Source organism: Camelina sativa, chromosome 8, assembly GCF_000633955.1.
Source record: "Camelina sativa cultivar DH55 chromosome 8, Cs, whole genome shotgun sequence".
NCBI lineage: Eukaryota > Viridiplantae > Streptophyta > Magnoliopsida > Brassicales > Brassicaceae > Camelina > Camelina sativa.
This window is the reverse complement of record NC_025692.1, coordinates 10,471,607-10,483,445: the sequence shown is the minus strand read 5'-3', so window position 1 is coordinate 10,483,445 and position 11,839 is coordinate 10,471,607. Positions and strand designations below refer to the sequence as shown.

At 36.5% G+C, this 11,839-nt stretch overlaps 3 protein-coding genes and 1 pseudogene across 6 annotated transcripts in view; 3 read left to right on the top strand and 1 right to left on the bottom strand.

Annotated features, from left to right (window-relative positions):
• LOC104706897 (protein tesmin/TSO1-like CXC 7) lies at positions 1,505-3,842 on the top strand. Its single transcript, XM_010423135.2, has 8 exons — positions 1,505-1,788; positions 1,869-1,982; positions 2,096-2,276; positions 2,441-2,767; positions 2,906-2,994; positions 3,077-3,171; positions 3,236-3,559; positions 3,648-3,842. The coding sequence occupies exons 1-8, from the start codon at positions 1,559-1,561 to the stop codon at positions 3,680-3,682; spliced, it is 1,395 nt and encodes a 464-aa protein (XP_010421437.1). The 5' UTR covers positions 1,505-1,558; the 3' UTR covers positions 3,683-3,842.
• On the top strand, positions 4,035-8,224 carry LOC104706896 (eukaryotic translation initiation factor 3 subunit B-like). Of its 3 annotated transcripts, XM_019228413.1 has the most exons (12): positions 4,035-4,260; positions 4,361-4,598; positions 4,719-4,865; positions 5,105-5,144; positions 5,737-5,825; positions 5,945-6,073; positions 6,167-6,250; positions 6,339-6,463; positions 6,571-6,769; positions 6,851-7,383; positions 7,470-7,578; positions 7,661-8,224. In XM_019228413.1, exons 1-12 carry the CDS (start codon positions 4,148-4,150, stop codon positions 7,997-7,999), a joined length of 2,145 nt encoding a protein of 714 aa, XP_019083958.1. In that variant the 5' UTR covers positions 4,035-4,147; the 3' UTR covers positions 8,000-8,224. The 3 variants fall into 3 exon arrangements, with proteins under 3 accessions (XP_019083958.1, XP_010421436.1, XP_010421435.1); XM_010423134.2 differs by lacking the exon at positions 5,105-5,144 and having other exon boundaries at positions 4,136-4,260; positions 4,719-4,871; positions 5,643-5,825; XM_010423133.2 differs by lacking the exons at positions 4,035-4,260; positions 4,361-4,598; positions 4,719-4,865; positions 5,105-5,144 and adding exons at positions 5,152-5,190; positions 5,311-5,457 and having other exon boundaries at positions 5,697-5,825.
• LOC104706894 lies at positions 8,514-11,546 on the top strand (annotated as a pseudogene).
• The window catches only part of LOC109124791 (protein PEROXIN-4-like), a 2,026-nt gene continuing 1,625 nt past the window's right edge, over positions 11,439-11,839 (bottom strand). For both annotated transcript variants that reach the window (XM_010423131.2, XM_010423132.2), the window contains exon 5: positions 11,439-11,741. In XM_010423131.2, coding sequence (XP_010421433.2) covers positions 11,653-11,741 — 89 coding nt within the window. In that variant the 3' untranslated portion in view covers positions 11,439-11,652. The remainder of the gene's footprint in view (positions 11,742-11,839) is intronic.

Sequence of the window (11,839 nt, the reverse complement as noted above, 5' to 3'; positions counted from 1 at the left end):
TAAAAACACCAAATGATATTTATAAAAACTGTGCATGATTAATAGAGAAAAACTAATTCAAAAATCAAACAAAAATATTTCTAGGGTAACACATAATTTTTTACATTGGAAAAATAAATTTAGAGAATAATTAATGTTTGAGAATTGTAATGTGAAATACATATAGGATTTGATAATATATATTTTTTAATTAATTGTTAATGTGATTTTTTTTTTCCATTCGTTACTGCCTACAGGTGTTTGAAGTTTAGCGAATCCGACTTAAACAATAAAAAACTATTTACTTGATTGGTTTAAATAGCTAACAATCGCAATCGAGGTGATGATTGGTTTTCCCACTAAAACCTGCAAACGCTGCGTTTTCGGGTGGTAGCGGTTATTAGCAGTTGGTGTCAAATTTAATAAAGTATTTGGTGTTTCAAACATTTTTTTGTGATTTTATATTACATCTAATTTTGCCTTTTATGTTTTAACCGCTATTCAATGTTGGACTTGATGGTCAACTAGTCGTAAAATTTCTGCAAATACATCTATTTTGAAACTTGAATCAGTCGTTCAAAATGCTTAATAATATTTGAAACCGCAAACTCCCGCAACCGTAACCGCAAACGAGTCAAGAAGCGTTGTGCCGATGCAGATGGTCGAGAGAAAACCAATGAAGCTCTTAACCGACCGGTTAACTTTAATTGGACAAAACAAACATACCGCACGTGTAAAAAACACTGAGTTTTTTAGCGCCAAATTGCGCTCGTATCCTCTAAAAACCTAGATAGATCTTAATCAAACGATCTGAACCGTTGATTAATCCCTTAAAATCTCAACCTTCAAATTCGCTGATTAAACACAGTTTGTTTTGTTTTTTTTTCTCTCTCTTTTTTTTTTTTTTTTTTTTTTTTTAAAAAAAAGNTATCAAATTGTAAATGATGAATATCTAAAAATTAAACTTTAAAATTTAGTTATTTGTATGACATGTTATAAAATATTTTAGAGATATCATTATAGTTTGAAAATACAACATAACAATTGTTCTATAGAAATGAGTTTAGAAGAAATATACACAATTATATATATATATTTATATTTATATAATTATTATTTATGATATTATTGGGACTATATTTTATATGGAGATTTCAAAAAAATTATTATTTTATTATTTTATCGAATATTGTTAATTTTTACACTGATCCGACTTGAGACCAGTAAAATTTATTAATTTATAATATTTATTAATTTATAGAGTATTAATTTATAGAGGTTTTACTATACATACCGCACGTGTAAAACACTCTGAGTCTTCCTTAGCGCCAAATTGCGCTCATATGAGTCGTATCCTCTAAAAACCTAGATGGATCTTAATTAAACGATCTGAACCGTTGATTAATACCTTAAAATCTCAACCGCTAGATTCGCTGATTAAACTCAGTTTGTTTGATTTTTTTTTTTTTGATTTTTCAAAAAGATCCCAAAGAGAGGAAGAAGAAGAGAGCTTTTCAAACTTGAACCATATAAAAAAAAAAAAAAAAAATCTCTGCTCCTTCTGTAAAATCTTTTTGCTATGGAGGAGGATTCGAGTTCTAATGAGAATCCACCTCAATCAGATTTCTCCATCTCTGCGAAGATAGATTCGTTTCAGAAGTCGCTAGAACCACCACCGCCGCCGACTTCTCCGGTGAAATCTTCTCAAGAATCAGCGACGGAAGTCACTCCGCCGCAGAAACTACCGCTTCCCCGATTTGTTCACAACCAAGTTCATATGAATCAATCAGGAGGAAACTGTCGAGTGAGGTAAATATGGTTTTACAAACAATTTAATTTCTCATATCATCAAATTTTTGGGGTTTGATTTTGATTTATATATATGTTAGTAACCAAGATCCATTGACGACCTCACGAGGACAGACTGAACTTGAATCGATAGATAATACTCCAAATAAACAACAGAAACGTTGCAATTGTAAAAACTCAAAGTGCTTGAAGCTGTAAGTAATCTGTTTTGTTATGTTTTTTTTTAAAAAAAGAGAGTTATAAAAAAAAAACATGTTGGTTAGATCCTTTTCCTTTAACAGTCTTGTGGATTTTTTTTTTGTAAAAGGTATTGCGAATGTTTTGCGTCTGGATCTTATTGTAACGGTAGTTGCAACTGTTTGAATTGTCACAACAATTTGGAGAAAGAGGGTTCAAGACAAGAAGCTGTCACGACGATCTTGGACCGTAATCCGGATGCGTTTAAGCCCAAGATTGCTGGTAGTCCTCATGGAATTAAAGATTTGCAGGTTTGTAAATGTAAATCTTGCATCTCAAAAAAAGATGTAGCTTTATGCATTTGGAAGGTGTCCATTATAGGTTAAAAGGCTTTTGAGTAATGATTTGGCTAGATGATATAGTATTATATAACTTATCCTCGGCGTGTTGAATGTTCTTAAAATGGACTTTGTAGGAGAATGCGCGGGAAATGCTGCTTGGAAAGCACAGTAAAGGATGCCACTGCAAGAAATCAGGATGCCTCAAGAAGTACTGTGAGTGTTACCAGGCGAATGTCCTGTGTTCAGAGAATTGTAAATGTCAGGATTGCAAGAATTTCGAAGGAAGTGAAGAAAGACATGCTCTTCTTCATGGACCTCAGCTCTCAGAAACCTACATACAACAGACAACCAATGCTGCTGTTAACCGCGCCATCGACATGTCTGGTTATCTAAACCCTCCTGAATCAAGAAAGAGAAAGAGCAAGGACGCTTTACATTCACACGTTGTCCAGAATCAGAGGGTACACTTCTATTTATCTTGCCGAATAATACAATCCTGTTTTTTTTTTTTTTTTATGTGTCGATCTGGTGGTGTTTAGCTTCACTTCTTGCATTGAAAGCATACTTTTCTGTGTGTGTGTTTTTCTTGTTCCAACTAGGCAAACCACGTTGTAAGAAATGGTGACACTTCTCTTTTTTCACTCCCTAACGACAAGGCGGTATCTGGATTTACCACTTGTGCTTACAGGTTGGAAATATCAAAGCCCTTCCTTTCTATGATATTGCCTATTGGAAACTACCGTGAGACCTGACTGTTTTGCTTTCTATAGGTCTTCTCTGTCAAATATTATCCAACCACATCATGTCAGAGAGCTATGTTCGCTTTTGGTCTCAAAATCAGTGGATGTGGCAAATAAATTATCAGGTACATATATCATGCAGTTATATGTAAGGAGGATATGTTCCTCATGTCTGATATGGTGTTTCAGGTGCCAAATGTGAAACAGACAAAAGGAAAGATCCTTCACGTGATACAACCCAAAGAGGTGCTAATGTGATCAACGACTCTCCAGATTGTGTCCTTGATACTAATAGAATAGAAGAGAAGCCTTTATCTCCAGCAACACGTGCCTTGATGTGTGACGAAGAACATGAGATCGGGTCAGAGAAAGATACGTTTGCCAGAGTGAAAACAAGCCAAGAGAAAGAAGACACAGACACAAGCTCGGAGGTTTACTTAGAACAAGAACGACAGATCTTGTCAAGCTTCAGGGACTATCTCATTCAGCTCTCAAACCGTGGGAGCTTAAATGGTAAGCTTTGCTTTTATAACTTAAGATCGTATCCTTGTCTTGTAGTCTCGTAGATGATGTGCTAATTTAAGAGATTTGTTTTATGCAGGAAAAAATACCAAAGCCGACACAAATCCAAGTTGAAAGGAATTAGATGATGAAGAGCAAAGCTATCTAGACTTAAATTTGTTTTTGGGGGTAATAATAATGCTTAGGGGGAAATTTCTGACAAAAACTTTAAGATCTAACTCATTTTTTTTTTTAATTCATAATTTAAAAATGGTATGAAGTTGTTGAGTAAAAAATAAACTGTCATCTAGCTTGTGCAAGTTGCGAGTAAAAAAAAAACATGTATCGTCAAAGGAATTAACTGAGCATAATGGGCTTTTCGTCGCTGTATTATTGTTAATGGGCTTTAGAATAATATAGGTCCAAACCAATTACATGACCCGACCCGTCCGGGGAAAATATTCAGTCTTCCTCCGTCCTCGTCATCGGCTTAACACTGCCAAAACTATAATAAAACCCTAGGCTCTCACTTTCTTCCCTTCTTCTTCTTCTTCTTCTTCCTCAAAGCGCACAGAATCTTGGATATAAGTTCTTGAAATCATGGTTGCGGCCGTTGATATAGATGGCCGAGCGGCTCAGTTAGGGATTAATTGGTCTGAGATTAATCTCGATTCCATCCAACTTCCTCCTGGAGACGATTTTGGGATCGCGAGGTGAGATTTTTTTCTCAATAGATAGCTGCGTCTTGGTTTTTATAGAATGTACGAACAACGGAACTGAGTTTTTTTTTTGGAATCTTTGGTGGATTGGTAGTGATGATGAAGCAGTATACCACGAGGATCAGTCAGAATTCGATACTGGATTCGGTAACATAATCGTAGTAGATCACCTCCCTGTTGTTACCAGGGAAAAGTATGAGAAACTTGAAGGTGTTGTCAAGAAAATTTACAACCAGTTAGGTGTGATCAGGGAGAATGGACTGTGGATGCCCGTTGATCCCGATACCAAAAAGACTTTGGGCTACTGTTTGATTGAGTTCAATACCGCTCAGGTTATTTAACTAACTACGAGCAGCTTAGTTAATTTAGCTTAGGTGTCTCTATCTCTGTGTAGGCCTCGTATGTTTCAATGGGGTCTTCTACTTATAAGAGTTTGTTTCTCAATCTTGCAGGAAGCGCAAAATGCTAAGGAAAAGACTCATGGCTACAAGCTGGACAAGTCTCATATCTTTGATGTAAACAAGTTTGATGATTTCGACAGGTTGATGAATGTGAAGGAGGAGTGGGAGCCTCCTCAGGCCAGGCCTTATGTCCCTGCGGTATGTGTCGTTTTCATCATATACTCTACTCCTTGCTACCTTGAATCATTGTCTTTGAATAACTTCCTCTGCGTCTGTGCTGGTTATTTGCTGGTTTGATTCAGTGAATTTCATGTGTTTGCTAGCTGCATTAGAGTTAGGATTTGTTTACGCATTGTATGTATACTAACCAATATAGTTAAAAGTTGCGTAAATCTTGTTGCATGTTTGTTTCTTTATTGAGGTGTTTTTTTTTTCAGGAAAATTATCAAAAATGGCTTACTGATGAGAAAGCCCGGGNAAAAAGACTTTGGGCTACTGTTTGATTGAGTTCAATACCGCTCAGGTTATTTAACTAACTACGAGCAGCTTAGTTAATTTAGCTTAGGTGTCTCTATCTCTGTGTAGGCCTCGTATGTTTCAATGGGGTCTTCTACTTATAAGAGTTTGTTTCTCAATCTTGCAGGAAGCGCAAAATGCTAAGGAAAAGACTCATGGCTACAAGCTGGACAAGTCTCATATCTTTGATGTAAACAAGTTTGATGATTTCGACAGGTTGATGAATGTGAAGGAGGAGTGGGAGCCTCCTCAGGCCAGGCCTTATGTCCCTGCGGTATGTGTCGTTTTCATCATATACTCTACTCCTTGCTACCTTGAATCATTGTCTTTGAATAACTTCCTCTGCGTCTGTGCTGGTTATTTGCTGGTTTGATTCAGTGAATTTCATGTGTTTGCTAGCTGCATTAGAGTTAGGATTTGTTTACGCATTGTATGTATACTAACCAATATAGTTAAAAGTTGCGTAAATCTTGTTGCATGTTTGTTTCTTTATTGAGGTGTTTTTTTTTTCAGGAAAATTATCAAAAATGGCTTACTGATGAGAAAGCCCGGGACCAGCTAGTCATTCGTCATGGCGCTGATACTGAAGTTTACTGGAATGATCCTAGGCAGAAGATGCCTGTACCTGTTCATAAGCGTCCTGTAAGTTACTTACATTTTCCTGTGTATATCCATTATTTGTTAATTGACTGTTTAGAGCAATGTTACATTTTCCTGTATATATCCATTATTTGAATTAATGATGTTCTCCTCCTATGCAGTATTGGACAGAGAGTTATGTGCAGTGGTCTCCTCTAGGTACATACCTTGTGACACTTCACAAGCAAGGAGCAGCTGTTTGGGGTGGTGCTGATACATTCACGCGTCTCATGCGTTATCAGCATTCTATGGTTTGACTTTCCTTTTAATCGCTACGTAGTAGCTTTGTTTTTCTTCTGTTGGCCTGAAAATTGACATGTTTTAATTTGTTGATTCCGTTTTAGGTAAAACTAGTTGACTTCTCGCCAGGTGAGAAATATCTGGTAACTTACCATAGCCAAGAACCAAGCAACCCACGAGATGCAAGTGTGAGTGCATCTTTGCTTTCTGTTCTTTCCAACTTTTATTTGTATATCATTTCTATACAAAGGATTCTGATTTCTGTCAAACTCTCAGAAAGTAGAGATTAAGGTCTTTGATGTGAGGACCGGTAGGATGATGAGAGATTTCAAGGGTAGTGCTGATGAGTTTTCAATTGGAGGACCTGGTGGTGTTGCTGGTGCCTCTTGGCCTGTTTTCAGGTAATATCTTCAACTGCATATCAATGTCCTGAATATAAAAAGTCAAAATCTATTCTCTATTCAACTATTGTCCACATTTGTTGATATCTCGTAAACTTTTTCTGCAGATGGGCTGGTGGAAATGATGATAAATACTTTGCCAAGCTTAGCAAAAACACTATCTCTGTCTATGAGACTGAGACTTTCAGCTTAATAGACAAGAAATCCATTAAGGTCGATAATGTTGTGGATATCTGCTGGTCTCCTACTGATTCTATCCTTTCATTGTTTGTTCCTGAACAAGGTGGTGGAAACCAACCTGCCAAGGTATGTTTTTATTATTTCCCTGAATCCTCAATTTGCTTCAGTTTTCTGCCAGTTGTTCTGTATTTACATGTCTTTCTTCAGGCTGCTCTAATCCAAATCCCGAGCAAGGTGGAGTTGAGGCAGAAGAATCTCTTCAGTGTGAGCGACTGCAAGATGTACTGGCAGAGTAGTGGAGAGTATCTTGCTGTCAAGGTTGATCGATACACAAAAACTAAGAAGAGCACATACTCTGGATTTGAGCTTTTCCGTATCAAAGAGAGAGATATTCCCATCGAGGTTCTTGAGCTGGACAACAAGAATGACAAGATCATTGCTTTCGCGTGGGAGCCCAAGGGTCACAGGTTTGCTGTGATTCATGGTGACCAACCAAGACCAGATGTCAGTTTCTACACAATGAAGACTGCACAGAACACTGGAAGGGTTTCAAAGCTCGCAACTTTGAAGGCCAAACAAGCCAATGCCCTCTTCTGGTCCCCCACTGGCAAGTACATCATTCTTGCTGGGTTAAAGGGATTCAATGGCCAGCTTGAATTCTTCAACGTGGATGAGCTCGAGACAATGGCCACAGCCGAACACTTCATGGCTACGGAAATCTTATGGGACCCAACTGGAAGGTACTACTCTCTTAAAACTAAATCAGTCCATTGGTTGTTTCTCTTTGTTCCAGACTGATGTGGTTCGCTTTTTTTTTTTTCCAAAGGTACGTTGCAACCGCAGTGACATCAGTCCACGAGATGGATAATGGGTTCACCATATGGTCTTTCAACGGGAATTTGCTTTACCGAACACTGAAGGATCATTTCTTCCAGGTCTGTAACAAAAAGAAACTCGGTCTCAAACAAGTATCATCCATTTCGATGTCTAAAAAAATGTTTGTGTATGGTTAAACAGTTGGCTTGGCGTCCAAGACCGCCATCATTCTTGACAGCGGAGAAGGAAGAAGAGATAGCAAAGAACCTGAAAAAGTACAGCAAGAAGTACGAGGCAGAGGATCAGGACGTGTCGTTGCTGTTGAGCGAACAAGACAGAGAGAAGAGGAAGGCATTAAAGGAAGAATGGGAAAAATGGGTGATGCAGTGGAAGTCTCTTCATGAAGAGGAGAAACTCGCGAGGCAAAATCTTCGGGATGGTGAAGTTAGTGATGTGGAAGAAGATGAGTATGAAGCCAAAGAAGTTGAGTTTGAGGATGTTATCGATGTAACCGAGGAAATCGTTCAAGAGTCAATGTAATTTTCTCAGTCCGTCTCTTGTTACTTCGGATCTCTTAGACGTCAGCGTTCTCTACACTTCGAAGAGAATTTTTGGTTCCGGATAAATCTTTAGCGTTTGGAGATATATGAAATATAGCGTTTGAGCTTTGTGATGACAAAATTAAGGATTGAGAATTGTAAAGTTGGATTTGGTGAGACATAACGGCAAAACGCAACGGTTATTATCATATTTGTTGACCGATCTTTCTCAATTTCAGGGTTTAAGCAATTAATATTTAGGTCTCTACTACTTAAGCTCCATCTTAAAGAAAAGTTTTTTTTTGGTTGGCTTTGTATATGAAAAGGTTAAACACAATAATGTGTACAATGATGAAACTATTCAATTTTCGTCATGTATAAGGCTGAAAGAGACTTCATTTATCACCCTTTTTTCTGTATGCGTGTGTGTGTGTTTTGTGGGTGCAAATAGTGAACTTCCCATTAATGCTAATAAATTTCTGATACCTAATTTAGCAGAGAAGACTTTGCTTAGAGTTAGAGCGATCTGATCTAATCTTATCTACGTCTTTTATCTCCAAGCCGCACTATAGAAAAGCCACTATGTTCATTGCCTCATTGGTGTTTGACTCTGTGGTTCTTGTTTTTTCTTATTTCAATTTACAAGCAGGCACTGATGATGGCTTCATCACAAAGTTGTAGCTGTCGATTGTTAAAGATGTTTTTGTCTCTTGCTGTCCAGATCGCCCATATAATCCTAGGAAACAAAGGTTCCTCTCCCATACCAGTTGGTGGAAGGTATTCTCACTTGAGTATTCAAAGACTGAGGATTTTTAAAAAATTTCGTATATAGATTATATATATTAAATTGAGTATGTGTTATGTTTTTTTTTTCTTTTTTTTGTGGATGCTAGAAAAACATTTCGAATAATTTTTTTATAGCAATCGAATAAAAACCCAAAATGCAAAAATCCGAAAATGTGACGACAAAATCAAAGTGTTTTTATTTTTATTTTTATAAATCAAATCAATAACAAAGAGACGAAAAAAAAAAAGTATTTATAAAGTTAACCAAAACACGTTCATTAAGAAGTAGCAAGCAGGTAGCTAAAATTGTGCAAATTTGCATGCCGTTGACATTAATTTTGAGTAACGAAAACAGAACAACGAATCTTTTTCTCCCACCACCGATCACCGGAGACGCCAGACGGAGTTATGGATTCTCAAGCCCAAGTGTTTAGATCGGAGTTCCTTCGTGTTCTCCTGAGTCGACGATCTCCCGAAGGTGATTTATTTACTAATCTTTCTTTTAATTTTTTTCCCGATTTCATAATCACATATTTTAATAATCTTCCTTTTAAATCTTTAATCTCTCCAGTTCCACTAATGGTGGATTATTCGAATCCTGTCGAGAACCCTCTCTTTCAATCCGATGTTCCATCTACAGAAGTGAGATGATGTTCAATCCTTTTCTTTTTTTTTTTTTCCTACAAAAGTTTTACTCTTCTTCTAATTTGATTTTTGTTTGTTTGGTCATTACAAAACACAGGCAATAGAGTCTTGTCCAAAAGAAGACATTGGTGACTTGAAAGAAATGCTTAAAGAAGAAAATCTTCATCTCCACACTGAGGTAACTAATATATTTGGTATATATATATATATTCTTATGTATAATATATTTTGTGTTAAGTCTTACAAAAAAAGTTGTATTCTATTTGTAATGGGGAATATAAAGGATGCAGAGCAAGGGAGATTGCCTTTGCTTATATTAAGCCTGAAGAAGAGCAGTGAACAAAGAAGGCCAGCGATTGTGTTTATGCACGGCACAAACACAAACAAAGAATGGTTAAGGCCATGGCTCGAAGTAACATCATTTTTTTTTTTTTTTACTTTTTGATTTCTTCTTAATTAATCAACAGAGGAATGTTTTGATTATATATATATATATATATATATATATATATATATATATCTGTTTTATTTCTACTTAGGCATATGCTTCGAGGGGATATGTCGCCATTGGTTTAGACTCTCGCTACCATGGGGAACGCGCTTACAACTGCAAAACTGCATATAATGATGTTTGTTACAAATTCATTATATATGACCTTTTTGATTTTTCTTCTCTTTTGAGTTCTGATATGGGTGTATATTACAATGCAGGCTCTTATATCATCTTGGAAAAATGGAAACACAATGCCTTTTATCTTTGATACTGTAAAAAACCCATTGCCTCTTTTTAGCTTTCATTTTGTGGTTTCACTTTTAGAGTATAAGACATCGATCTTACTGCGCATCTATTTGATTTTTATTTTTTGGTCTTTTCTCAGGTTTGGGATTTGATCAAACTAGCTGAATATCTTACTAAGAGGGATGATATAGACCCAAAAAGGATAGGAATCACCGGCATTTCCCTAGGAGGTCAGTCATATAACAAACTGATGAGTTGCATGATTTGTTGTAGTAATAGTAGTAAGTTCATATACACTAACTTTTTGTTCATTGTGAAACCAATATACAGGGATGCATACTTGGTTTGCTGCTGCAGCTGACACCCGCTATTCCGTGGCTGTCCCTTTAATCGGTGTCCAGGTGCAAAAATCATCACTACTACTCTTTTCTTAAACAGCATAGCAACTATGAGACCTATTCTTTTGCTTGTAAAAGAGGATATATGGTTTCCTAATTCAAAAACTTTTGTATGTTGGGCAGGGATTTAGATGGGCAATCGACAATGATGAGTGGGAAGCAAGAGTCAACAGTTTAAAACCTTTATTTGAAGGTCAGATTTTGAAAAACTCACTAAAAGATTCAATATATACTTTTTTTTTTTTTTGAACAAAGATTCAATATATACTTAAGTATGAGAATTATAATTCCTTTGCACTTTTTTTCTTTCTTTCTATGGTTTCAGAAGCAAGGATTGATCTGGGAAAGATTGTAATCGACAAAGAAGTAGTCGACAAGGTAAAAAAGCTTGAAAATGACTAGGAATCCGGATAGCGACTCAAATATACAGTTGGTAAAGTATTTGATGACTTGAAACAGGTGTGGAACAGAATAGCTCCTGGACTAGCTTCCAAGTTTGATTCACCTTACTCATTACCAGTGATTGCTCCACGACCTCTTTACATCCTTAACGGTCAGCACAATCAATATGTGCTCATTATCCATCTGATTCACTTACAAGTATATGCTCTGACACACTTACAAGTTTTTTTTCCGGATTTTCATATGCAGGTGCCAAGGATCCTCGGTGCCCTCTTGGCGGACTAGAAGTTCCTTTAAAGAGAGCTGAGAAGGCGTATAAGGAAACTGGTTCTTCTGGAAATTTTAAGGTACGTATATCATCATTGATCTAATCTTATATATAGTTGTAATTGCAACCAGTATCAGATAGAGAAATTAAAATAGACTTTTTGATGTTTCTTGAGAGCAGTTCAAAGCAGAAGATGGAGTTGGACACGAAGTGACGAGTTTTATGATCAAAGAGTCATCAGACTGGTTTGACAAATTCCTTACATAAACCGGTGGACATGACATGTCCAATTGTAATATTGGTAAAACTGTAAACTAATAATAAGAAGAAGAAACATCTGCTTGTAAACTGAAATAATGTATTCTTCACTTGTCGCAAATCATTTTATCATTAACGAAATCGAAAAGAGAGTATCATCATCCTTTTTTAGGCATAGCGGCGAGGCGTGTGTACATGCTTGCCATTGAATTGAACCCTCTCACATCCCCAGATCTAAGAAGATTACCTTCAATAGCAACAAACAACGAAAACAGAAGTGTCATATTATTTCTAGTTACACTAAAAGGCAGTTGCATATTCTCTTTTTTTTTTTTTTTTTTTTTT

Excerpts from the sequence above, each read along its gene's own strand:
- LOC104706896 (XM_010423134.2), top strand. The coding sequence starts at position 4,148 with ATGGTTGCGGCCGTTGATATAGATGGCCGAGCGGCTCAGTTAGGGATT. Across the intron at positions 4,872-5,642 it reads CTTATGTCCCTGCGGTATGT|TTGCGTAAATCTTGTTGCAT; the intron begins GTCGTTTTCATC and ends TATAGTTAAAAG. Across the intron at positions 6,464-6,570 it reads GCCTCTTGGCCTGTTTTCAG|ATGGGCTGGTGGAAATGATG; the intron begins GTAATATCTTCA and ends CTTTTTCTGCAG.
- LOC104706897 (XM_010423135.2), top strand. The coding sequence starts at position 1,559 with ATGGAGGAGGATTCGAGTTCTAATGAGAATCCACCTCAATCAGATTTC. Across the intron at positions 3,172-3,235 it reads TGTGGCAAATAAATTATCAG|GTGCCAAATGTGAAACAGAC; the intron begins GTACATATATCA and ends ATGGTGTTTCAG. Across the intron at positions 3,560-3,647 it reads AAACCGTGGGAGCTTAAATG|GAAAAAATACCAAAGCCGAC; the intron begins GTAAGCTTTGCT and ends TGTTTTATGCAG.